A 27,777-nucleotide genomic window follows, 5' to 3' on the forward strand; every position below is an offset into this window, starting at 1 on the left:
CTCTCGCTCTCTCTCTCTCTCTCTCTCTCTCTCTCTCTCTCTCTCTCTCTCTCTCTCTCTCTCTGTCTCTCTAGGGCTCTCCTCAAATGGTGCGGCAGCAGGGCTGTGTGTTTATGTTTGAGTGGGCCACGCCCATCGTGTGCCCCGATACCACGCACACAGACGGCTGCCAACTGACCGACTCCCAGCTTCAGTTCACCTTTAACCTCTCAGCTCTCTCAGGACCGGTCCAGGTGGGTCTCGCCTCCAGCATCACACCGCTCGCTCAAAGCCCTGTTTCCTACAGCACAATCCATGCTGTTGCTCATACTGGGTGCCCACAGCTCTGGTTACTTAGCCACACAACTGATGTAAAGTTAATGGGGCCACACTTCTGTCTGTACAAGCCTTGACAACTACTCCACAGTGACCCCTAAGCAAAGCAGTTTGAACTTTGACAGCCCTAATATACCGTAAATTCTCTAATAGTGACCTGTATTCAATTAAAAACCTACTCTCTATTAATGACCGGGTGCGCTGTTGAAATAAGCAATTATAAGCCGACCTCCTAATACAAGCCGGGTTACTAATATACGCGTGAGCGAACCTCCCCTTACTTCTGTATATGGAACACGGGTTGCGCGCAGCATGTAACACAACAGAGCAAGCATGGCTACCGGTACTAAACAGAGACGAAAGTTTGACGTTAAGTTTAAAGAGGACGTTTTGAGGTATGCGGCGGGGCATTCTGGAGAGAAAGCCGCAAAGCACTTTAACATTGATTCCAGACAAATCCGATATTGGAAAAAACAAAGTAATGAGCTGAAAGCAGCTGACGGTAAAAGAGCACGCATAACTGGAGGAGGGAGAAAAAAAGTGAGCGAGGAGATGGAGACACTACTTTCCGAATGGATTTATGCATTGCGCAACAAACACAACCGTGTGTTGCGCAAAATGATACAAAGAAAAGCAATGGAAATCTACCCAACAGTGAGTGATGGAGGCAAAGTGTTTGTGGCCAGTAAAGGTTGGCTAGAGAAGTTTCTACACAGTGTAAGCTGCATTGATGATGTTATAGTTAATACTGTACCATATATTTTATTTTAATTTTATTATTTGCAGATGAACTTGACTGTTATTAGCCTAACTGTATATAGGCCTATATACAGGTATTTGAATGGGCAATAAATAGGATGGACCACAGTATTGTGGTAGTCTACCTCAGTTGAAGTTATATTTAAAGTTAAATTGACACTGTTGCACTGTGTTGATGTTTTTATGGTATTTACCATAGGCAATATATTTAGTTATTGTTGTTATATGCTGGCTGTGCAGTAAATACCATATAAATGGTATGGTGTTAATGTTTACCAAGAGAGTAAGCCTACCTCAGAATTGTATATACCAGTATTGTGATTGCACTATTTTACTCAGGTAAAGTTACTTGATTTCACTTTAAAAATGTTGAAATGACCAGTGACCACCTGTAATTGCACTGTTTACTATTTCATACAGTACTTTGTTTCAATAAATGAACCCAGTACATTTTACTGGGTTCAAACTGATTTATTCATTATGATCTGTTTGAAAATTAGACATATCAACGTGTGTGTTATGGTTATAGGTGCCGGTAGGCTCCGAGACCTACCATATCAACGTGTGTGTTATGGTTATAGGTGCCGGTAGGCTCCGAGACCTACCATATCAACGTGTGTGTTATGGTTATAGGTGCCGGTAGGCTCCGAGACCTACCATATCAACATGTGTGTTATGGTTATAGGTGCCGGTAGGCTCCGAGACCTACCATATCAACGTGTGTGTTATGGTTATAGGTGCCGGTAGGCTCCGAGACCTACCATATCAACGTGTGTGTTTTTAATTTTAAATTTTTTTTTATCCTCTTTTTCTCCCATTTTCTATATATTTTTTTCTCCCATCCCAATTTCGTATCATCCAATTCAACCCTCCCCTGTCACGAACGCTGTTTCTTGCCTCCCACAAGCCGGCTGCAATGTGGACTAAGTCATACATAGCACAAGTCCCCTCCGGTACTTGAGGTAACAGCAGTCGCATCTTTTCACCTGCGCAGCTCGATCTCTCAGTGGCGAGGAGTAACGCGTGGGAGGCTCACGCTGCCCCCGACACTTCCTGATTCTACTGCGCAGGCGCACCAACCGACCTGTAGGAGTCGCTGTCCACAACGCGCGATCCCCGCCCATCAGTTTCCCACCCCCTAATACAGCCAATGTGTATTAGTATGAACGACCAGCTAAACTGAAAGCAATGTGGAGCGCTGGGCTCGAACAGGCGAGCCCAGCGTCTCCGCATTCGTGGCGAGCGCCTTGCCCACTACGCCACGTAGCCGCCCATCCATATCAACATGTGTGTTATGGTTATAGGTGCCGGTAGACTCCGAGACCTACCATATCAACATGTGTGTTATGGTTATAGGTGCCGGTAGGCTCCGAGACCTACCATATCAACTTGTGTGTTATGGTTATAGGTGCCGGTAGGCTCCGAGACCTACCATATCAACGTGTGTGTTATGGTTATAGGTGCCGGTAGGCTCAGAGACCTACCATATCAACGTGTGTGTTATGGTTATAGGTGCCGGTAGGCTCAGAGACCTACCATATCAACATGTGTGTTATGGTTATAGGTGCCGGTAGGCTCCGAGACCTACCATATCAACATGTGTGTTATGGTTATAGGTGCCGGTAGGCTCCGAGACCTACCATATCAACGTGTGTGGCGCGGTGGCAGAGCCGGCCTGTAAGCAGAGCGCCGTGTGCCAGGAGTCTGGTTCTGGGTCGTCCCGCTCCGCGGCGTCGTTTGGCATCAGCAAGGCAATGACCATGGACTACAACCATGAAGAACAGGCCGTGCTGATGAAGTATGGAGGAGGAGACCCCTGCCCACCAGGTGAGACACTTAGTGTGCATACTAGTTCCCTGTTCTCTAAACACTCACTACTGCTGCAATCACAAGGAGAGTCATTTGTCCTACATTATTACATATTTAGTCCATATTTTCACTTTGTGTATACTATTCTTTATATTATAAAGAATAGTACCACATGTACTGTATCACTAACCCTGTCTGTCTGTCTGTCTGTCTGTCTGTCTGTCTGTCTGTCTGTCTGTCTGTCTGTCTGTCTGTCTGTCTGTCTTTCCAGTGACAGACCAGGGAGAGTGTGTGTTTCCCTTCATCTTCCTGAATAAGTCTTACACTGAGTGCACCATAGACGGACGGACAGACGGTAGGAAGTGGTGTTCTACCTCACCCAGCTTTTACGAGGACAAGAAGTGGGGCTTCTGTGCAGCAGGTAACATCCGTCTATCCTATCTATCTTCCTTCCTTCCTGCCTCCCTTAAAACATACTACAGTAAGCGGAGTGGACCCAATAAATACAGCTTACTCCAGTTGATGACGTTTAGTTCTGGATCTCTTTTCTCTCCTCACTCATCTCCTCAAATGTTTCTCTCCTATCTCTCCACTCCCCTCTCTCATCTATTTATCTACCAATCATCTCCTCTTCTCTCCCCTCTATCCTCTCCCCTCTCTCTTCTCCTCTCTTCTCTATCTCCCTCCTCTCTATCCTCACCTCTCTTCTCTCTCCCTCCTCTCTGCTCTCTCTCCCTCCCCTCTTTCCATCCTCATCTCTCTCTCCCTCATCTCCCTCCTCTCTATCTCCCTTCTCTCCTCTCTCCCTCCTCCCTCCCACCTCTCCTCTCTCTCCCTCCTCCCTCTCCCACCTCTCCTCTCTCTCCCTCCTCCTTTCCTCTCCTCATCTCCTATCTCTCTCCTCTCTCTCTCCCTCCAGTGTCTGGGAAACGGCAGTCGTCCATCTTGTTTAAATGTGACCAGTTAGCAGGACACGGCGCTCCCAAGCTACTATCAGAGACCAGTGGCTGCTCCGCTAGCTTCCAATGGAGAACCAGCGCTGTGTGCCCCCCCAGAAAGATGACCTGTCAGCTGGTTAGCCAGCATCAGACCTACGACCTACGACCCCTGTCGTCACTCACTGAACCCTGGAGGTTCAGCCATAAGGGATACTCGTAAGTGTGGCTTTAACCTCTTAACTGGCGCCCAGAAAAGTGGCCTTTTTAAAACTTGAACTTGAGGACTGCATACTTTTTTTTGCAAAGCTGATCTTTATACTTTATACTTATAGCACATGAAGTTTCTGATACAATAAAGAAAATTCACTTTTAGTGCTAATGAAATAGAGTAACCTAGGTCTGAACTTGAGTTGTAGAAAAACGTGTTACTCACGTTTTTCTGTAGTAGTTGCAATATCCAAATATTGTATTTCCAAAAAAATTGTTTGAGCTCAGAAATGAGTGATTAGGAGCGATTTAGGTAAACTGGGAGAAATAAAAGCTCTGCCGGTTTCAGTTTTCTCATTGACTCCAATGCATTCAGCGTTATTTTCTCTTCCTGTTTTCGCTTGTGACTTTTCACATAGATCCCTGATTCGCAGATCCCCATGTGGGGTATCATTGGAAAGCCACTCTCATTGGTCCAATCATTTTCGAGATCGCCAAATGATTGACGGAGCTAGAGCTCCGGGAGTCGGGCGTGGTAATACATAAAAATAAAAAAGACTGCTGTGTACTTTGGCATACGCCTCATGCTGAACGGATTTTTTCGCCTGAAACAGCAATCGAATAGGGCTTTAATTCGGTATATATATTGTATTAAAAAATATGCACACCTTAGAGGTTGTCAAAGTGGCGTGTCGCGCCGGTGGGCAAATCGTCCTCAAAATGTCCTGGGGACGGGTCGGTGCCAGTTAAGAGGTTAAGATTGTTATACACACACTCTTTAAGTCTGGCTTTAGTTTGTTAAATACACACTCTCTAAATCTGGCTTTAGAGTGTTAAAGATTCACAGATGTATTTTAAACCCTTAGAAACTTTCTGTATTGAATAACAATTTGTATAGATATGGGTTTTTCCCACCAAACCATTCAATAAACGACTGAAATGGTTCTGAAGTGGTTTAGCAGAATCTCTACACCTCTACCCTCATTCAGATGCAAGGATCTATGAATATGCAAGTTGGAAACAAGCACGCATTGATATTTACCAGGAATTCCAAGTCGGCAGCTTATATTCTTCATACCTACTCAGGTTTCTTTCATTTTACATATTGAGGTTCATAGGTTCAACATATAGCATTTGTGACATCACACATGCAACTCAGATTTGCTATAAATCTCTGTCTCTCTTCTGCCCTCTTTCTCTATCAATCTCTTTTTGTCTCTGTATCTCTGTCTCTCTCTCTCTTTTCTCTCTCTTTGTCTCTTTTTCTTTCTATTTCTCTCTCTATTTCTATCTATCTGTTTCTCTCTCCTTGTCTCTTTCTGTTTCTCTGTCTCTCCTTGTTTCTCTCTTTGTCTCTCTCTCTCTTCCTCCCTCTAGATATTACATCAACCTGTGCCAGGGTATCCATGGTGGTCTGACAGACTGTCCTGAGGGGGCGACGGTGTGTCGCCACATAGCAGGGGGTCATACCCAGACTCTGGGCAGAGTCTACACCCAGAAGATGAGCTACTCTGGTGATTTACTCATCGTACTTAGTGTTTGATTTAAGCCGTACCATAGAACCAGATGGGTGGGGCTTAACTCCATCAGGACAACATAGCTCTGCAGAGCCCGCTGATATGTAAATCTTTATTTCACATTTTTAAACGACCAGAATATGTAGAAATCACATAAAACCAAATTAAAACATATCCTGTGGTTGATCTTGATAGATAAGCCGTTCAAACGGAGGCAAATGCACTAAAATACAGACAGGGTAGGCTGTGATGTTAAAGCTTGTTAATTATATTTTCTCTAAGCTAGCAAGCATAGCTAGTACTGTAGCTAGTACATATGGCTAGTAAACATGCCTAATATGCCCCAAAGCCTCCACTACCTTCATGTCCGACCTATCTGAACTCCTCACCACTGTCTGCACTACGTGCACATCCACACTGCTGCTTGGGGGACGATATCCACGTGGACAACGCCAGCTCCACACAGCCATCCACCCCCATCCAGCCAAAGGTCCCACCCACACCAAAGGCCACACACTAGATCTTGTGTGCTCCACTGGCACAACCCCATCCGATCTACAGTGTCGCCACCTAGTTGTGTCTGACCACCATGCTGTCCTTTTCACCATTCCTGCTTCCCTGCCCACACTGCTAAATGCACACACCATCACCTACAGGGACATTTAAAAAGTTAGTACACCAGCCCTGACCAACCTGCTAACCACCCACCTGGCGTCAGTTCCCCCCAGTGGATGGTCTGGTTGCCCACTACAATTCTGCCTTATCCCGCAGCCTGGACTCTCTTGCCCCTCGGTGTTATCCCTCAGTGTTCCCTCTCCTCCTTTGCACCTGTCGACGCTCTCCAGGTGGCTAAGCTGGGCGCCAAGGCCTCCTACCTGCTCCCTTGACCCTTTGCCCACAGTCCTGGTCAAAGCTGGCCTACCTGCCGTGTGCCCCACCATAGTGGGAATAATAAATTCCTCCCTGGAATCAGGCAGGGTACCCTCCAGTTTTAAGTCAGCGTCTGTCACACCCATACCAAAAAAGCCTGGTCTGCACCCAGATGACCTTGGTAATTACCGATCTCCAACATTCCTTTCCTGAGCAAGATCATGGAAAGAGTAGTAGCTGCCCAACTTCACCAACACCTGTCCAACCATGAACTCTAGGAACCCTTCCATCTCTAAAACACCACAGCACCGAGGCTGCCCTCACCAAGGTCACCAATGACCTCATTGCCACCGACTCCGGTCACATCAGCCTCCTCATCCTCCTTACGTCTGCGGCCTTTGACACGGTCTCCCATTCCGTTCTCCTCAACCGCCTCTCTGACCACCTGGGTGTCACTGGGACCGCACTCGCCTGGTTCGAGTCCTACCTCACTGACAGAAAACAGCCCATCTCCATCTGCAACTCCACCTCCACCCCTGCCCCAGTCAACCAAGGCGTGCCGCAGGGCTCCGTTCTTGGTCCACTCCTCTTCACTATCTACATGCTCCCCCTCGGTCACATCATCCGGAAACACGGTCTCAATTTCCACTCTTATGCTGATGACAGCTCTACATCACCACCTCACCCTCCACTCCTCTCCCCCACAGCACCTCGTCAACTGCCTCCTTGACATCAAGGCCTGGATGTCATCGAACTGCCTTAAACGCAACAGCAATAAGACAGAGCTCATGGGTGTGGCGAAGCAGTCACTGCTCCGGAAGGTTGGAGATCTCCTTCTAGATGTCTGCAACCTGGGTGTCATACTGGACTCCACCTTCTCATTTCATTCACACATCAAATCAATAACCAAATCTGCTTTTTTCCACCTGAAAAATATATTCAGACTCCGGCCTGGACTACTCAAATTCAGTCCTTGCAGGGCTACCCAGCAATGCCCTGAACAGGCTGCAATATGTCCAGAGGCTTCTCACCCGCACCAAGTCCTGGCACCACATCACTCCCACCCTCATCCACCTCCACTGGCTCCCAGTCAAGTCCCACGTCGACTTTAAGATCCTCCTCATCACCTACAAATCCCTTCACTCCCTTGCCCCCCGGTACCTAGCGGACCTCCTCCATCCCTCCATCCCACCCCGGAGGCTGCGGTCAGCTGACTCTGGTCTCCTCTCCATCCCCACCACCAACCTGCGCACTGTCGGTCCCAGAGCCTTCTCTTTTGCCGCACTCATTCAAATCACAACTCAAATCTCACCTCTTCACCAAATGTATCAATGACTCTGGCTGACTTCCCTCTTTTTACCCAATTGTTCCTCTGATTTCCTTCCCCTTAGTTTCTCCCCCTCCTCTGTTAAGCGCCTTCCTGAAAGGCGCTATATAAATTAAAGAAATTATTATTATTAATATGGAAACTGTTAGTGTTTTACCTTGGCAACTATCCATATTACACACTGATCCATATTTAATATGGCATGGTATGGCTGTAAGATTAGTAACAATTATTTTACTATGTATCATAAAAGAGATTGGTCCTGCATTCAGATGTTCTCTCTCTATGTCTATATCTATTAGCCCCGTTAAAACACTCTACTCCCCTCTCCTCTCTGGCCAGATGGTATGATCCTGGTGAGCTACTCCATGGGAGATGCAGTCTGTGAAAATGGCCTCCAAGCTAAGACTGTAGTCCAACTGACTTGTGGTTCTACTGTGGGACACCCCAAACTCATCAGGTAAGAACACATGCTGAGAGAGGAGAAGAGAGAATGTAGAGTAGACCCCATGGAGAGGAGAGGAGAGTAGACCCTGAGGAGAGTAGACCCTGAGGAGAGGAGAGGAGAGGAGAGGAGAGGAGAGGAGAGGAGAGGAGAGTAGACCCTGAGGAGAGGAGACCCTGCGGAGAGGAGAAGAGATGAAAGGAGAGTAGACCCTGAGGAGAGTAGACCCTGAGGAGAGGAGAAGAGATGAAATGAGAGTAGACCCTGAGGAGAGGAGATGAAAGGAGAGTAGACCCCATGGAGATGAGAGTAGACCCCATGGAGAAGAGAGGAGAGGAGAGTAGACCCTGAGGAGAGGAGACGAGAGGAGAGTAGACCCTGAGGAGAGAGGAGAGGAGAGGAGACCCTGAGGAGAGGAGTCGAGAGGAGAGTAGACCCTGAGGAGAGGAGACGAGAGGAGAGTAGACCCTGAGGAGAGGAGACGAGAGGAGAGTAGACCCTGAGGAGAGGAGATTAGACCCTGAGGAGAGGAGAGGAGAGGAGAGGAGAGGAGAGGAGAGGAGAGGAGAGGAGAGGAGAGGAGAGGAGACCCTGATGAGAGGAGAAGAGAAGAGAGGAGAGTAAGTCAAGTCAAGAGTTTTATTTGTCACGGCATACAGTGAAATGCGGGTGGTCATGCCCGCAGCGATTGTGCAATAATACAAGTAATAAGAATAAGACATAACAGGTATAATGTACATAAGTAGACCCCATGGAGAGGAGAGTAGACCCCATGGAGATGAGAGGGGAGGAGAGGAGCAGATGTAGTGGAGACCTCATGGAGATGAGAGGATGTAGAGGAGACCTCATGGAGATGAGAGGATGTAGAGGAGACCCCATGGAGATGAGAGGATGTAGAGGAGACCCCATGGAGATGAGAGGATGTAGAGGAGACCCCATGGAGATGAGAGGATGTAGAGGAGACCTCATGGAGACGAGAGGATGTAGAGGAGACCTCATGGAGATGAGAGGATGTAGAGGAGACCCCATGGAGATGAGAGGATGTAGAGGAGACCCCATGGAGATGAGAGGATGTAGAGGATACCTCATGGAGATGAGAGGATGTAGAGGAGACCCCATGGAGATGAGAGGATGTAGAGGAGACCCCATGGAGATGAGAGGATGTAGAGAAGCATTAAGGTAAGGTAAGGACACTAACAGTCAGAATATATGTGGCCTCTTACTAATAAGCAATGCAGCACAGTATATCCCAACATTCATTGACCAGCCTGCCAGGATGTGTAACTACCAGCGTCACAGAGCACCATGTTGTGTTTGTCTTTCAAGTTAAAGTTTGTCTCTGATGACACTCTCATCTGGACTTCTCTGAGACGTTTTCATCACTGGTCCAGGAACTCGTGTTTCACACGTGTGTGGATCTAGAGGGACAGAAACACTGTGTTCTCACGTGGAACATAAGAAACACTGTGTTCTCGCTTGAAACATAAGAAACACTGTGTTCTCGCTTGGAACATAAGAAACACTGTGTTCTCGCTTGGAACATAAGAAACACTGTTCTCACATGGAACATAAGAAACACTATGTTCTCGCTTGGAACATAAGAAATACTGTGTTCTCGCTTGGAACATAATGGAACAGAGTTATGTGCGTGTGCATACACATACACACACACACACTTAACTGGCCTATCTTTTTCCTTTTCTGTCTGTTTTTCATTGTGTGTGTGTGTGTGTGTGTGTGTGTGTGTGTGTGTGTGTGTGTGTGTGTGTGTGTGTGTGTGTGTGTGTGAGAGCAGTATTGACCAGACGCTGTGTGAGTTTATGTTTGGCTGGGAGACGCGGGCAGCGTGTGCCGTTAAGCAGCAGGCGGTGGAGATGATCAACGGAATCATCCAGGTCCCTGAGACTGGAGCTAGTCTGAGCCTGGGAGCTCTGTACTACAGGTAGTTTCAAGTTTGTTTATTAGTTGTCACGATAAAATACAGGTGCTTTACGGTGAAATGCTTGGTTCTGTATTAGCCCCTGAGAGTGTGCTTCATACAGTAAAAAAGTAAGTAAAAGAGGAATATACAATCTAAAGTACAGCCTAAGTACAGTGAGTAAACAGTGCGGTATACAAATGCAGACAATGAGGTACAAAACTTTACGGTAAGGTGCAAATGAGGTATGAATGTAGTGCAAATCTCTTTAATAAATAGGTAAATATAATGTAGTGTTAAAGTGTCTAAAGTAAGTGGTAATAAGGTGAGTTTGTGTGTGCATGTGGATGAATGAGTGAGTGTAGATGATGGCGGGTTGTTACATAGTCATTGAGTATCTTGATGGCCTGGGGATAGAAGCTCTTTCTGAGTCTCTCTGTGCTTGCCATTAGACTCCGGTAGCGCTTGCCTGACCGCAGCAGTTCAAAGAGGCAGTTGTTTGGGTGACTAGAGTCTTTGGTTATTCTCTTAGCTGAATTATCTTATGATGAATTGAAAATGGGGGACCCTGAATTAAACGAGACGAAAGTCTTTCTCTGGTCTGCATCCCCTTAACAATTGTGTGTATTGAGCTGTACTGTATTGTACCCATTGTGCAATCTGTTAATACAATGTTCAATCAATCAAGCCTTGGCCCTGCAACATCCTGGAGAGTGGGAAGCCCACTTCCAATTGTGCGTTTGGCTGAACGGGCCACTCTCTGTAGTCTGCTGCGGTCATAGGTAACACACACTGGAGCTAGTCTGAGCCTGGGAGCACTCTACTATAGGTAACACACACTGGAGCTAGTCTAAGCCTGGGAGCACTCTACTACAGGTAACACACACTGGAGCTAGTCTGAGCCTGGGAGCACTCTACTACAGGTAACACACACTGGAGCTAGTCTGAGCCTGGGAGCACTCTACTACAGGTAACACACACTGGAGCTAGTCTGAGCCTGGGAGCACTCTACTACAGGTAACACACACTGGAGCTAGTCTGAGCCTGGGAGCACTCTACTACAGGTAACACACACTGGAGCTAGTCTGAGCCTGGGAACTTGCTTTTATTTATAATTGTAACTATGAATGTACATCATGTGATGGTTATATTTTATTTCGTATTTTGTGTGGAAGAATAGTTTTTTCTAAGGCAAACACACATTCTCTTTCTACCATGCACTCATGTATCAACCCACCCTCTTTCTCTCTCCCTCTCCCCCCCTCTCTCGCTCTCGCTCTCTCTCTCTCTCTCTCTCTCGCTCTCTCTGTCTCTCCAGTCATCACCAGGCCTCAGGAGACATCCGTCCCAATGGAGACCGTTACATCTACCACATCCAGTTGTCTGGTATCACCAACAGCTCCATGGCTAAGTGTCTGGGCGCCAACATCTGTCAGGTCAAAGTCAACGGAGACTACCGCCGCAAGATAGGCTCCTCCAGCAAGGCCAAGTACTACATTAAAGGTACTTATAAGATAGGCTCCTCCAGCAAGGCCAAGTACTACATTAAAGGTACTTATAAGATAGGCTCCTCCAGCAAGGCCAAGTACTACATTAAAGGTACTTATAAGATAGGCTCCTCTAGCAAGGCCAAGTACTACATTAAAGGTACTTATAAGATAGGCTCCTCCAGCAAGGCCAAGAACTACATTAAAGGTACTTATAAGATAGGCTCCTCTAGCAAGGCCAAGTACTACATTAAAGGTACTTATAAGATAGGCTCCTCCAGCAAGGCCAAGTACTACATTAAAGGTACTTATAAGATAGTGTGGGATATTCGTGGATATCCTGAAGAAGAATGTTCTCAGTCAACCGAGGTTCAGTTAATAACAAAGGTTTATTAACCAAACAGATAGAAATATACATAGTACATAGAGAGAATCGCTGAGGCTCTCGCCCCAGGTGATCAGCTGAAATGACCCAGGTAAAGAGACCTGGAATCTTGTTGGGAGGAGCATTATATAGTTAAAAGGGGGGGGGGGGGGGGGGTGGTCCCATTTGATAGGTCAAATGGGGGGGGGGGATACATGATTGGGGAGAGGGGGGGGGCACAGGATTGGGGAGAAGGGGGAATCATATTATTCCACAGTTACTCACTTTTCTCTTCATAATGTGGGTGAGATTAATGTATTGGGGGATGTCTTTACATGAGAGAGTTGGGGAATCATTATATTATTCCACAATAGGCTCCTCCAGCAAGGCCAAGTACTACATTAAAGGTACTTATAAGATAGGCTCCTCCAGCAAGGCCAAGTACTACATTAAAGATACAACATTGTTATTGAATTATTGACTCCTTTCATCTCAAGAAATAGGCTTGCATTTGATTTTCAATCCGCTATGAAATTAACCCTTTCACTGCCACATGACAGAAGGGTAACCCTTTACTATCACACAACCGACGGCGATGCTCCATCATTAGCATCATTAGCTCCGCATCCGCGGAGCTAATGATGGAGCATCGCCGTCGGTTGTGTTATAGTAAAGGGCTAACCTGTATTGTCACAGTGAAAGGGTTAACCGGCTGTCGTGTGGCAGTGAAAGGGTTAAATGTGACCCCAGATGTTTGTCTTATCCTATTTCATCCCTATCGACCATTTTACCTACGATCACAACCCTGCTTACACAATGTTATTGTACCCAAGAGATTTGCTGGTGAAAAATATCCATAAGTCCTACCCCCAGAGCAGGGGCTTTTTGGGGGGGGGTAAAATAATGTCTTCATAATAATAACTTATGTTACAGTATACCATGATCCCTCAAAATGTCCCTAGTTCCTGGGGAAAGGTCCTGCCGTTGAAAAGGGGCTTTACATGACAGCGTAGGGTTACATTCCAAGTACTACTAAATGGTAAATCTGAAGGGTCCTGGTTACATTCTGGCTCCTCCCGGAAGCGTGTCAAAGTGTCCTTGAGCAAGACACTTAACCCCTAACTACTTTAGAGGTAGTTATTAATACTACACTCCTGACTAATACTACTACATACCTCTATTACTAACATGACATAACAACTAATTCACTACACACTACTACATTTCTAGGCAGTACTAGAACAGGCTGTCATCCCCACCTGTTTGAAGAAGTCCACCATCATCCCTGTACCCAAAAAATCTACGCCCACTTGCCTCAACGACTACCGCCCTGTAGCTCTCACCTCCATAGCCATGAAGTGCTTTGAGAAGCTAGTGAAGGGCTACATCTGTTCCTCCCTCCCCATCAACCTGGACCCCCTGCAATTTGCATACCGCCCCAACAGGTCCACGGAGGACGCCATAGCCCATGTGCTGCACACAGCAGCATCACACCTGGACAAGAGGCAGGGGAACTATGTGAGAATGCTATTCATCGACTACAGCTCAGCATTCAATACCATAGTCCCCTCCAAACTCATAGCCAAGCTCAGGGACCTGGGCTTGAACTATGACCTCTGCCAGTGGGTCTTGGACTTCCTGACGGGCAGACCCCAGGTGGTGAGAGCAGGCAACTGCACCTCCTCATCCATCACCCTCAACATAGGGGCCCCACAGGGCTGTGTTCTGAGTCTCCTCCTCTACTCCCTGTACACACATGACTGTGTGGCTCAGCGGAGCAACAACACAATCATCAAATTTGCTGACGACACAGTAGTGGTGGGCCTGATCTCTGCAAACGACGAGAGGGCCTACCTGGAAGAGGTCAAGGTCCTGGCGGGATGGTGCCAGGAGAACAGACTCTCCCTGAACGTCAGCAAAACAAAGGAGATGATTGTGGACTTTAGGAGGTCGGGGGTCAAGGACTACAGCCCCCTCAGCATCGACGGGGCACCGGTTGAGAGAGTGAACAGTTTTAAGTACCTCGGAGCCCACATATCCGAGGACTTGACATGGACCACACACATTGACAGTGTTGTGAAGAAGGCACGACAACGCCTCTACTTCCTCAGGCGCCTAAGGAAGTTCCAAGTCAGTCAGAAGATCCTTAAGAACTTCTACTCATGTACAATAGAGAGCATCCTGACTGGCAACATCACCTCCTGGTTTGGGAATAGCACTGCACAAGACCGAAGCAGACTACAAAGAGTGACACGTTCAGCGGAACGCACAATTGGAGGGGGGCTTCCCACCCTCCAGAACATTTACAACAAGCGGTGCAGGGGCAAGGCTAAGAGAATCATCAAGGACTCCAGCCACCCGAACAACTGCCTCTTTGAACTGCTGCGGTCAGGCAAGCGATACCGGAGTCTCAAGGCGAGCACAGAAAGACTCAGAAAAAGCTTCTATCCCCAGGCCATCAGGCTGCTCAACGAACAATAAACACTATGCAACAACCATCAAATGCACACAGCACACACATCCACACGCACACACTCACTTTAAACAAACAACACACTGCAGCACCCACTCTCCACACTTTAGATCACCTAAACACACTTTATATTTATTGGTAAAGGATTTGCACTACAACTCGTACACCTTACTGTAAATTGTACCTAAATTGTACCTCATCCCATTTCTGCTTTGCACTATATAGTATTGTATATTAGTATATTGCATAGTATATTGTATATTGTATGGTAACTCAGTTACTTCTAGTCTGCATCGAACATTGTACATATGTCTATACTGAACACTGTGACCTCTATTTTTACTTCTTTTTACATGCTACTTTATTTTATTTCATACTTATCTTATCTAGCACAGTCTCTGGAGCGTAACAGTAAGAAGCATTTTGTATAAAAGTATTCTGTACTTCTGTATGGCAACTATTAAAGAAACTTGAAACTTGAGTACTAAGGAACGAACTCCAAAGCAGACAACGGACTCGGACTCGGGGCTGAAAATAAATCCATTCGAAAAAAATTCTTCTTTTGATTGGGTTCAAACACTTGGAATTAGATGTTTACAGCATGCAGCTAACGGGCATCTCAACATCATGTTTTTACTGAACTCACTCACTGGACCTGGCGTCGGTTGACAGCCTGAACTGACCCGTCTGTCCTATCAGGGGGCAACCTGGATGTGATCGTTCCGTCGGAGTCGGTGTGCGGGCGGGACAAGCCCAAGACGGTGTCATCGACCATCATGTTCCACTGCAGTCCCTCGGCCGGCGTTGGCATCCCAGAGTTCATGCTGGAGACTGACGGGTGCCAGTATCTCTTCGTCTGGCACACCGACGCTGTGTGTGGCCTGACGTGAGTTCGGGGGTTGGGGTTCAGGGATGAAGTGGAGGGTAAACCCAACTAAACGCAGTTTAACATCTTTTTATTATCATTCAGGGGCGTAGTCGAGGGTATTCAGCTTTTAATTGTGAAATCTTTATGATTGAAAATGATTGTATACATTATTAGAGTAGTATCAGATTCAGTTACAATTATGTGAAACTATTCATTTATTTGAGGAAAGAAAGGAAAATAACACTATTCCAAATTGTTCCTGGCCTGTCTTGCAGAACTGTGGACAGAAGTACAAATGACGACAGAGGGGAGGAGCTTCCAGGTTTGTCTGGGCGGAGCCAGGCCGTGGGGGCAGTCCTTAGCGTGCTATTGGTGGTTCTGACCATCTGTCTCCTTGTTCTGCTCCTGCACAAGAAAGAGAGGAGGTAAGGACACTACCTACTACTGAACCCTTAGTTCCCTTCAATCAGGACACGCCCACCCTACACTACCTACAGTACAGCTACTGAGCCCCCTGATGAAATCGTTGTAGTCCTAAGAAAGAGGAGACCCAGGGCTTTTGATGGACGTAGACATTTCATAAAACTACACCACCCAGCTCACACCAGCCGCCGACAACGGCAGTCCAACCATTTTTCACGTAATTATTATGACGTGATTTTTGTGATTATATCTCACGGGGGTCGAACAAACCTGAACGTTATTTCCATAAAATACAACGTATATTGTTTCTTTACCTTTCTGTGAATGTCTACGAAAAAAAACGCATTGCAATCTGGTAAAAAAAAATGGAGGAGCTATGGAGATTATACAAAAGTAACTACGGTATATGGTATTTGCTACCCTGTAACAACGGGCGCCTGGTGGTACTAAATCCAGATTTAACTCTGCCATTGGAAAGAGGAGATTTGGTCCGATCCATAGATGTATGACTTGGCCATAATAAGGTCAGTTATAGGCCTGGTATTCTATATTCTATATTCATATTTCAAATTGTATGTGTCCGGGTAGCAAAATTCAGTACTTTATCTACAAAAACCCCTGTAAATCTTCTGTCCCTTGTTAATTTTCTTATATTTTTAGTACACTTGATCTCAAGAAGATGCTGAATGATTTTTCACTTTAGTTCAATGTTAGCATGGTGTTATTCACCGTCAAAGATACAAAAAATAAAAAATAAAGATATTCTCCTTTGGTTCATTACAATTTACTCAAGCATAGTAACAGACACAATATTTCTGACACTGGGAATACATTCACTGAGGTCCATAGATGTCCCTAGATACGCAAATAAGGACATGCAAATGGACCTTGTAGAAATGGAGCAATCTTCCATTTACTTGGGTATGTACTTTTAGGCGAATTGTCTGAAAATATAGCTAGGGCTTAAGTGGTTAATCAGGACACACCCACCCTACATCTACTGAACCCTTAGCTCCCTTCAATCTAGACACACCCTATCTATTTATCCATCCAGATTCACACCAGTTTCTGTGTGATTTGCAGGGTTTGGGAAATGTCTGCCATCAAACTAATACAATGGAGCTCAATGGCGTTATACAATTTTTATTAAAAACACTGAACCGCAATATCTCCTTTGAGAAATCATAACACGGTTACTCAAGACAATCCAAGGTTACTCATCTCCTCTCCTCTCTTCTCCCCCCAGGGAGTTGGTGATCCAGAAGGTGTCTGTGTGCTGTAGAAGAGGCAGCCAGGTGTCGTATAAATACTCTAAGGTATTCTGAGTCAGTATGTGAATACTTTAAGGTATTCTCTGTTTTCATGATGTGAACCTAATTATTCACTTAATATCACTTAATTTGAGATCAGCCTATTGAAATATGATAAACAGTGAATAACAACATTAGTGACAGTATTGATGTGATGTAGTTCATGATAGAGCTGGGCGATATGAAAGAAATTAATCATCTGGAATTCTTCATATATATACAGTATATATGAACGACAGTGGCTCAGGAGCTAGAGTGCTCGTCTTGTAATCAGAAGGTTCCTGGTTCGATTCCCTCTCCTCCTGGGCAGCGTGTCGAAGTGTCCTTGTGCAAGACACTTAACCCCTAGATGCTCCCGATGAGCAGGTTGGTCCTTGCATGGTTGCCTCCACCATTGGTGTGTGAGTGAATGGGTGAACGTGAGCAACAAAATTGTAAATCGCTTTGGATAAAAGCGCTATATATATGCACCATTTACCATTTAATATACAGTATATATATGTGATAAATAAACCAATTATTGTTCATGACATTGAACTGCATGATGATGTAAAGTGTGACATCAAATCAAAACATCCCCTCAAATATTGAAGATCTAATTTTGAGACAAATATGAGTTAATATGTGGTTTGCTATCATTCATTTACACATCATATACGACCAGGCACGGATAATAGGGTCTTGTTAACCTCTTACCATGCAACAGCCTGGCCCCGGGCCCTCTTGAGGACGATCTGCCCACCGCCACGACACGCCACTTTGGCTCTAGTGGCTCGGGTGTGCATATTTCTTAATGCAATATATATATATATCGAATTAAAGCCCTATTCGTTTCCTGTCGATTGCATCCGTTCAGCGGTTCTCGAGTTACATGCCGATATGTGAGGTGTGCGCCAAAGTACATGGCATAGTTTTATTTTTTTCTAATACCACCCACGACTCCTGAGGCTCTAACTCCGTCAATAATTTGGAGATCTCCAAAATTATTGGACAGGGTTGTAACCAATGAGTGTGGCTTTCCAATGATACCCCACGTGGGGATGAGAGAATCGGGGATCTAGGTGAAAAGTCACGAGCTAAAACAGGAAGTAAAAAATGCGCCGAATGCATTGGAGTCTGAGAAAATGGAAACCTGCAGAGCTTATTTTGTTCTCACTTTTTACCAAAATTGCTCCTAATCACTAATTTCTGAACGGATATTTATGAAATTTGGACATCTACTATACAAGACTTCAGGCTATGGACCCAGCGTGTTTTTTCAGCCATACCAACTTTTTGGGGAAATATGCTTTTGGATATTGCAACTACTACAGAAAAACATGAGTACACAAGTTCAAGTTCAACTCAATTTCAGACCTATGTTACTCTATTTCATTAGCACTAAAAGTGATTTTTCTTTATTGTATCAGAAACTTCAGAATGTTATCTTTCAAAATAGACCAGGCTTATGCTGTCTGTATGTATGCTGTCTCTTATGTGTTCGGGAGACTCGCGTGCATAAAAACCTGATTATCATCATGTCTCTTGAGTCTACCACAACCACAGCCCGAGCTGTGAGTGAATTACGCGAAGGAGAGCATTATGGCACAAGACCTATTTCACGAAAAAGAGTGAGGTGGGGGCGGAAGTGGCAATTTTTCAAAGTAAAATACCCGGAAGACTAATGAAAATAATAACTTTTTAAATACTTTTTCTTTTAAACAACTTTATTCTTTCTTTGCGGCCCGGTACCAAATGATCTACGGCCAGGTACCGGTCTGCGACCCGATGGTTGGGGACCTCTGCTATAGAGCCTTCTCTATATACCCCATTATGCGTAAGTTTACAGACTTTCGGAGTGCGTATATTATTCAATGAGACTGCCAGCCAGCTTTTGCGTGACGGAGAAATACAATTTCAATTGTGACTAGAGATCATCTCCCGATTCAGATACAATTTAACACAAACGGTTCCAAAGATATTCATGTTTTGCGGCATATTTTGGTGCATCTCATCTCCTCTCTCGTGTATGTGCTTCTCCTCTCGGACAACCGAGACAGAGAGCACTCAGTCAATGGCCACTCCCCTCTGACGCCACTGTAGTTTTTCACACAGAGAGCAAAATAATACGGGCAATCTAACAAGAATGAACGTATTTACAAGTCGTATTAAGTTTTGCAAATAAGGAGACATATATTATATAACATCTCAACGTACTCAAAATTGCCAATATCTCCATTTTGACCTATTTCTGAATGTGTGACGTTCATGTCGATTCTGAAGATTTTCCCCTTGCGCCGTATGGCGGCTTTCGCTGCACCGAGTCACATTATGTCATCAGCAAACAGGCTGGCCTTATACTCACAACTACCAATACTAATACCACTGATTTCCTTATGAGCACATATGGCACAGGCAAGTGGTTCGAGGGCAAGAATAAAAATAATCTGTGATTCCGGGCGGGCACCCTTGGCAGGTTTATCAATTGAGAGGGAATGGATCAGACCTTATACCATTTGTTCTGACTGACGCAACCGGTTCATGGTAAAGTGCCTTTATCCAGTTCATAAGAACCGGTCCAAATCCGTATTTAGGAAGTACATAAACAAATAATTTCATTCCACTCGGATCAAAGGCGCCTGCCCATGACATAAAATGCATTAGCCTCCTCGTGTTATTTGAGGTTCACCTGTACAAAGCCAGCCTGATCAATATAAATCAATGAAGCTATAACTTTTTCCAATCGCCTTGCAAGGACTTTCGCAAGCAACTTCAGTGTTTAAGATACTCAAAGGCCGTGGCGGCTGGGTGGCGCAGCGGACATTGCACTCGTCACCAACGCAAAAGAGACACCGGTCTCGAATCCGGCTGTCAGCATTGCCTCCGGCTGTCATACTGACTCAATTGGCAGAGTCAGCGGGAGGGGAGTCGATGGGTGGTAGTCTGGTCGTTGTAAACAGCGACTCCTACAGGTCGGTCAGGGCGCCTGCACAGCAAAGACAGGAAATGGCGGGGGCAGTGTGAGCCTCCCACACGTTACACCTCGCCAATGAGAGTCCGCGCTGGCAGGTGAAAAGAAGTGACTGGCTGCCACCACATGTATCAGAGGGAACATGCGATGGGCTTCTATCCTCCCTACGACCGGCCAGTGGGGGGCACATGCGAGCAACAATCAGGACAGGGGAGGGAGAATTGGCACGAGAGGAAATTGGGATGGGAGAAAAATCACAGAAAAAGGAGGATAAAAAAGTTGGTAAAAAAAAGAAGATACTGAAAGGCCCAAAATGACACATTTGCAAGTGGTCCTTGCCAGGTTTATAATAGTTTATAACAAAATAGTAGCTTGCCACATGGTTTTCATATTTCATTTAGATATCATTTGATCATGATCCAATACTGATGCAGTACAATAAACAATAATATTGAATTATCGCCTAGCTCTAGTTCATGCTAGATGATTTGATGTCTGTACTAACTCACTTCTCATCTTCTGTCTGCCTGTTTCTCTATCTCTCTCCTTCCCTCCTGCTCTCCCTCCCTGCTTCCCTCTTTCATCAGGTCAATGTGGATGAGGGGGGAGGTGAAGAGGAGATGGAGTGGCTGATGGAGGAGCTTGAGGCCCCTCCCACTTCCTCTTCCTCCTCCTCCCGCAGAGGCAAAGGTACCGGCAATGGCCACATCACCACCAAGCCGGTCAACACGGACGGCCTGCGCTCCTTCTCATTGGACGAGCAGGAGGAGGACGACAGTGAAGACGAGGTGCTCAGTGTCCCGGGGGTGCGTGTGGTCAACTCCTCCGCACCTCCCAGGAGCACTTCTCGCTCCTCCTCAGGATTTCGCAGCGCGTTCTTGCAGGTACATCATGTCTAGAACCCCAGGGAACCGTAGACCAAGGATTCCACTGATAGCCCTTTCACACCGGCAGGGCTCCGTGCCGGTTCCCGAACCTAATCTTGAACCGGCCGGCGAGTTCAGAAAGAAAATAATTGGTTCTGAACCTGAAAAGTCGGTTCTCAGCTGGAACGGAAATGTTTTAGTTTTTTCCTTGCGAACCGTGACATCATCAGTGGGCGTGTATTCTAGGCTGTGAAGACAAGCGAAAACGGCGAACACCAGAGGTTTGGCATTGCCATGCTGGTCCATTCAACAGGTGGCGTGGAAGCGATTTGCGACTGATCTCAAAATTAGATTAGATTCAAATGTATTGTTATTATACAGCACAAGTACAATACACCATCCAACCAGAGTGGATAAATAAATAAATGTGTGGAAAAGCGGCTTAAGCCTTGTCCAGACTAAAACTATTTTGATCTTTTTCGTTTTCATTTAAAAATGGTTTCCGTAAAAACGAAAACGTCTCAAGATAATAAGTGCGTGCCACAAATTTACAAAATAAATGTCTTTCCTGTTTTAGACGTCGCTCTTTTATTTTGAAAACCCCCGACCGGAAGTGTTGTCGTTGTTTTCGATAACTTGTGTGTCCGGTTCTGTGCTTTTGAGCCGACGCTAGTTTCCAACGGATAGGAGAAACACACACATGCGGCGCAAATGCAGCTTCACAGGCAGCCGGTGATGAGGAGGAGGAGGAGGAGCTGCTGATTTTAATCGGCAGGAGAGAGAGAGAGAGCTCAAAGCCGTATATAATATAATAGCCCTGTGGTGCGGTCGGAGGCAGCTCAAACTACCTGTGTTGTATTAAATTAATTGATTGATGTTTAACTTGTCCCTGTGTGTGTCCAGTCTTTTCGACTAGCAAACGTTGTCTTTAACGTTACCTCAGGATACCACTGTAATTGTAGCAAACGTTGTCTGTATTTAACATTACCTCAGGATACCACTGTCTATTGTATTTAGTTGGTTAGCTATTTGGCTAATGTTGATAGCATAGCATCAACGCTAGTTCGCTGGCTACAGCTCAACACGAGCCATGGGAATACTATTTACTAAATGATGGAGGCTTTTTAATCGTCAAGAGAGGATTTGTCATTATCAACTGAAGGCGTATGCTATGGAACAGTATGTGCTTGGCTACTACTTGGGTTTTCAGAAAAAGGCCAGCTATGTGACGCTAATCTCTAGCTAGTATCGTGTATTGCATCACAGTAGCCTCCCGATCAAGCTCAATGGCTTCTGTAACACGAACGCAACCACTCTGATGCCATTGTTGTTTAATAATAACTCCCGGTGGGCGGTCAGGTGGCGTAGCGGAGATTGCGTTCGTCACCAACGCCGGAGACGCTGGATTCGCCTGTTCGAATCCAGCTCCCGGCGTGTCACCAGCTTGGCTGGCCGTTCACACTAATACAATTGGCAGTATTAGAGGGTGGGAAAGCTGGCGGGGTGGGTCCGGGTCGTTGTAAACAGCGACTCCTACAGTTCGGTCGGGGCGTCTGCTCAGCGCGGATAGGATCTAAGGGGGGTAGTGTGATCCTTCCACACGTTACACCCTCTCAGTGAGAGTCCGCGCTGCCAGGTGAAAAGAAGCGGTTGATTGGCTAGACGTGTGTCGGAGGAAGCACGTGATAGCCTCCACTCTCCCAGACCAACTGTGGGGGGTAAGTGCGCAGCGACCAGGAAGGGGATTGGGAATTGGCATAACGACTAAACATTGGGATGGGAGAAAATCGGAGGAAAAAGGAGGGGGAAAAATAATAACTCCCGGTGTTTAATAAACACTTCTAGCCAGGACATATCTGGACATATAAGACATATGTATCATGTTTTCTTTTTGTTGGTTGGGTTTGCATGCGTATTAAGGGAGATGTCAATCTGTTGTCGACGGTGTACAGGCGCAGTACATTTAGCTGTAAAAGTCTGATCAAGCTCAATAGCTTCTGTAACACGAACGCAACTACTCTGTACATGCCATTGTTGTTGTGATGTTTGGCTGAGTTTGCACACGCGGGGTAAGGGAGAGGTGGGCTATCGGTTCAGGAGAAGACTCGTATCGCTTGTAAAGATGGTGATGCAAGGGGGGCGTCTTCAGAATTGCGCACTCTGAGAGCCGGTCTCAGAAAGTAGCATCTTCAGGCTGCCAGAACGCAGTTCCGTGTGGATGAAAGGTACATACGATCAAATACTTTGCCTGATACGACCAAAATCGGTTTAGTCTGGACATGGCCTTAGTAAAGCAGCCTCAGCGAGCGAGCGAGCACACACACACGTGCGCGCGTACTGTATACGTGCTAAATTAATCGTTCCAGCAAAGTAGGCTTCTATTATTCTAATGACTTGATTTATTATGTATTACAGTAGTTAGTCCTACTGTAGAACATGACATATTAGCATGACATCTCATTTAGTAATGACAATACTGAACAACTGCGCGATTGGCTCTTGACAATTTGTTTTAAATGTAATTAATTTATGCATTTATTTATTTCTGGAGCATTTATTTATCCACTCTGGTTGGATGGTGTATTGTACTTGTGCTGTATAATGACAATACAATTTAATCTAATCTCATTTTGAGATCAGTCGCAAATCGCTTCTGCACTACCTGTTGAATGGATCAGCATAGTGCAGATGCAATGCCGAACATTTGAAGCTGTTTTGCACATGGCACATTTTGCCACTGTTGTTTACTTCCGCCCAGGGACCGAAACTAGAGAGCGCCGCCCGCCATTTGCGGGCAGTTTTTACGTTTGGCGCCTCCCACTTAGAGGACTGACCGCCGTGTGGCGGCCAATCAAATGGTCATGTGAAAACCGAAAATCATGATCCAATTCTGAGCGGAGTTCTCACTCGCTGTCTGAGCACAGACACGCAGCGGCGGCGCATTGCTGCTCCTAAACCTCCCCTACCTGTTTCTGTATGCTGCATGTAAACACAGTCACCGTGACTGATGTTAGTCTAGTCAGAGAGACCTCCGTGAGCTGATGTTAGCTACTGTTACAAAATGACCCAGTCAACTATTCACTTTTAGTTTAATACATGAGGCATTGTGTAACGTTATCCAGCTGGCTAGCTTCTGATAGCTCCCGACATAAACAACTGCAAGTGTCCAGTTACATCGCATGAGGGCTGCAGCGCTGCTGACTAGGGTCCAGGTGCAGGGCAGGAGAATCCTTTCATGCTGAATGTAAGAGTTTAGGGTCCAGCTGTAGCGCCGGAGAATCCTTGCTGGAGCTGGAGGCCACTGGAGTATACACACAGACAGTGGAGCTGTTTGCAGACAGCGAGGTGGCGATGTCTCGCAGATAATACAACTACAAGTACGATTATATAATATATATATTTTATTTAAAAAAAAATCTTTATATAAAATAATAATAATTTATTTTTTTATCAAAAAAAGGTTGGCAGGTAAGAAATCTGCTTGGCGGGTAGATTCTTCCCATCTACCCGCCACTGGCCGGTGAGTCAAAAAGTTAATTTCGCTCCCTGCTTCCGCCTGAGTAACGCCCCCCCCATTGATGACGGAAGACGGTGGAAGGTTGGTTAATTAGGTGGTTCGCCAGAAAGCACCAAGGTTCAGAGGCTCCAGAATGGAACCGGAGCCTGAACCAGAGCCCTGCCCGTTTGAAGGGGCTATGGGAGAAATCTGTACTCAATGTATACCTGCCTACTGCCTTCAATGTCTACAACTGCCTTACACTGTAATCATAGCTACCTACCTCAAACTATAGTCTACCCATATAACTCTGTAGGATAGCAGTATTGTACAATAATACTGTATATATATTTATATTCACCGTATATATATATTTATCTGTCTGAATATACCTGCATATAATCCTTGTTACATATCTGTAGATATATCTATGCCTGTACATATCCCTTACCTACTCTTACTAGTTATACCGCTGGCCAGTATGACTTACTACTACCATCCTTTTATTTAAATTGTTATACCTGTATCACTGTACACAATAATACTACATACATTAGACTAGCATTATTACTCTGTAGTACTAATTTATGTATTGTATACCCCGTTTAATCACCTGTACATTGTATATTGCTGTTGCCCTTTACTGTTACATTTGCACTCTGGTTAGATGCCAACTTATTTTCATTGCACTGTACTTGTGCCTGTATGATGACGATACATTTGAATCTAAATCGAAAATCTAAATAGTAAATACTAAGGCTCCTAAATACTGAAATACTAAAACTAAAGTTTAGAAGCCTCCTGAACGTGTCCCTTCTCTGCTGCCTCTCCAGGAGGAGAGTGACGAGGACCTTGTCGGCCTCCTGGACTCAGACAGGACGCCAAAAGGCCGGGGAGGTGGCAAGCCCCGCCCTGCGGTCCGTCACCATGGCAACGACACTGTAGCCAGTAGGACACGAGAGGAGGACGACGACGACGACAGCGATGAGGATCTGCTGAGGGTGTGAGGTTCCGCTTCCTCCTTCACCGTCCAATCAGAACTATTCTCTCCTGGTGAATGTCTCCAATAGCAACAACGAAAACAACAACAACAACATAGCAACAATAAGAACAACATGGAGTTGAAAGAAGAAATCCCTTCCCCTGTTTGGGACTATTCTTTGTTGGATTGTACCGGTTCTCTTCAGAACAACCTCCAGGTCTAATACCTACAACCTACTGTTGACGCCTAGCAGCCAGTGCTAACGCATGGGATTGTTGATATTTATTGATGGTTGGAACGTAAAACCAGCTCAAGGTCGTCAGCCTCTGTTGTTGTAAAGGGAAAGAGGGGAGCGTTTCTCTGAAGAAGAGAGTTCTCGCCTTCCTGCTGACGTGTGTTTTCATAGACAGATTGATTTTGTCTTGCTTTGACCCCTGACCTCGGTGATGTAAATACAGGGGATAATGTTCTATTATATGAACCTTATTTTTTTTCTTTTATTCGTTTTTGTCACTTCTTCACAGGTGAAATTGCTCTCACGATTTCTATTTTTATTATTATTTAATTTTGTCTGAGCTGATTGGCTGTGTACATCTCAGTCCTGGTCAAATGTGCAATGAGTGAACTTGAGAAGGCCTTAAGTATGAATGGGATATGCGATTACCCTTCAAGAAGTTTAAAATCGGGCACCCAAGTGGAGACCCATGTAACGCGCTGTGTCGCGAAGCGGCCGACCCGGGTTCGATTCCCGGACCCGGCGTCCTTTGCCGAATGTCTTCCCCCTGCTCTGTCTCCTGTTCTTCCTCTCTCTCTCCCTCTACCGGACTGCCCGGTAGTACAAACAAACAAAAATCTACCAAAAATATAAAAAAATATATATAAAAAAAAATAAGTTTAAAATCGGTACAAAGAGTTGTTAGTGTCCCCCCCCCCCCGCGTGAATACTTTCGGCAGCCCACTTGTCTTTCTGCGTTGCTCTGATTGGCCGAGCATGCGCATGAGCCGCGACAAGCTCCTCAGAAAGGCAGGAATAATAAGTTCCCCTTACCGCAATTTATACAAATGGAAGTATTGATTTCGCTGTAACGAATCATTAAAAAAATATACCGTTAACTGGAATATGTTGTGCCTTTACACATATGTTGGATTATGTATAAAAAATCGCGAATTAACCGGTGGCTACAACAACACACAGTATATAAAGTACTTCTATATTCTATTCTACTGAGTCAGGTGTTTGGGTGCATCAATTAATATTACGTAGATAAGGTAAGAACAACAACAATGCACATTGGTATCGATGGCCCCACCGTTCATTGTAAACAATGATGTATGTAGTTACTGTGTGTTGTTGTAGCCGCCGGTTAATTCACGATTTTTTATTGGTTGTCATGACAAACCAATTACATAATCCAACATATGTGTAAAGAAACAACATATTCCAGTTAACGGTATCTTTTTTTAATGATTCGTTACGGCGCAATCAATACTTTCATGCGTTCGGGACCTCCATGTTTTGGGGGTATTCATCAGAAAAATCGGATCCGGGATTCGGCTCCCATCAGTCGGGCAAGAACTGCAGGTTTTCAGCCTCTCTCCTCTCCTGGAGCTTAAGCGGAGTTTAGTATTCCTGCCTGGCTGAGGAGCCCGTCGCGGCTCATGCGCGCTCGGCCAATCAGAGCAATGCGGAAGGACAAGTGGGCTGCCGAAAGTATTCACTCCCCCCCCCTCCCTCTCTCTCTCTCTCTCTCTCTCTCTCTCTCTCTCTCTCTCTCTCTCTCTCTCTCTCTCTCTCTCTCTCTCTCTCTCTCTCTCTCTCTCTTCCCCCCCCTCCCCCTCCCTCTATGAAGCCATATTTGTATAACAGCATCCACCACTAATATATGTAGTTGGCGCGTGGTTTTTCTCAGAGGCTCCATCCTGGAAAACCAGCTCTGTGCTTCTTAATGTTGCCTCGTCAACGTTTTTAACTCTTGGAGACCTTGGTGAAATAGTATTTGCAAATAATAATTCTTAGCCCTTGTTTTTAACTAAAGTGTCGTATCAGACGGGGTGGTGATTCAAAACAAGTTCTCAATGACGGAAATAAATAAATAAATTGGCTATTAAATAGTCTAAACTATCTGGTACTCTCTGCATTCTTATATCTTGCTGATGCTCCAGAGTTCAAACCAAATCAGAGAATTGGTGGCAAATACTATTTAACTCGGATCTACTTTAGTTTTTCTCAACAAAAGGAATTTTTTTTATATTTTATTTGTACTTATGAAATATTCTCGCTTTAGCCAAAAGCATGTGGTAGTAGGTGAGGAAGGAAACGTAGTGCCATGGATGTACCCCAGCTTAGTGATAGTTCATAAAGGCCATCCGTTTTCAACTTTAAGAGTGCCATTTTAACGGCAGTCATTCGTATCAAACGGACTGAATACAAAATACACTTTCAGGACATGTAT

The 27,777-nt window shown here is 45.4% G+C and overlaps 1 protein-coding gene across 1 annotated transcript in view; it reads left to right on the forward strand.

Annotated features, from left to right (window-relative positions):
• Positions 1-26,410, forward strand: part of igf2r (insulin-like growth factor 2 receptor) — a 178,342-nt gene extending 151,932 nt beyond the window's left edge. The window contains exons 40-52 of the mRNA XM_084314480.1: positions 75-233; positions 2,691-2,901; positions 3,155-3,304; positions 3,803-4,037; positions 5,406-5,542; positions 8,085-8,202; positions 9,983-10,129; positions 11,424-11,608; positions 15,129-15,315; positions 15,573-15,722; positions 16,967-17,036; positions 20,568-20,864; positions 25,176-26,410. Of these exons, the coding sequence (XP_084170606.1) occupies positions 75-233; positions 2,691-2,901; positions 3,155-3,304; positions 3,803-4,037; positions 5,406-5,542; positions 8,085-8,202; positions 9,983-10,129; positions 11,424-11,608; positions 15,129-15,315; positions 15,573-15,722; positions 16,967-17,036; positions 20,568-20,864; positions 25,176-25,349 (2,220 nt within the window). The 3' untranslated portion in view covers positions 25,350-26,410. The remainder of the gene's footprint in view (positions 1-74; positions 234-2,690; positions 2,902-3,154; positions 3,305-3,802; positions 4,038-5,405; positions 5,543-8,084; positions 8,203-9,982; positions 10,130-11,423; positions 11,609-15,128; positions 15,316-15,572; positions 15,723-16,966; positions 17,037-20,567; positions 20,865-25,175) is intronic.
• The last annotated feature ends 1,367 nt before the right edge of the window (positions 26,411-27,777 follow it).

Source organism: Notolepis coatsorum (genome assembly GCF_963971535.1).
Source record: "Notolepis coatsorum genome assembly, chromosome: 5".
In the NCBI taxonomy this organism is placed as follows: Eukaryota; Metazoa; Chordata; class Actinopteri; order Aulopiformes; family Paralepididae; genus Notolepis; species Notolepis coatsorum.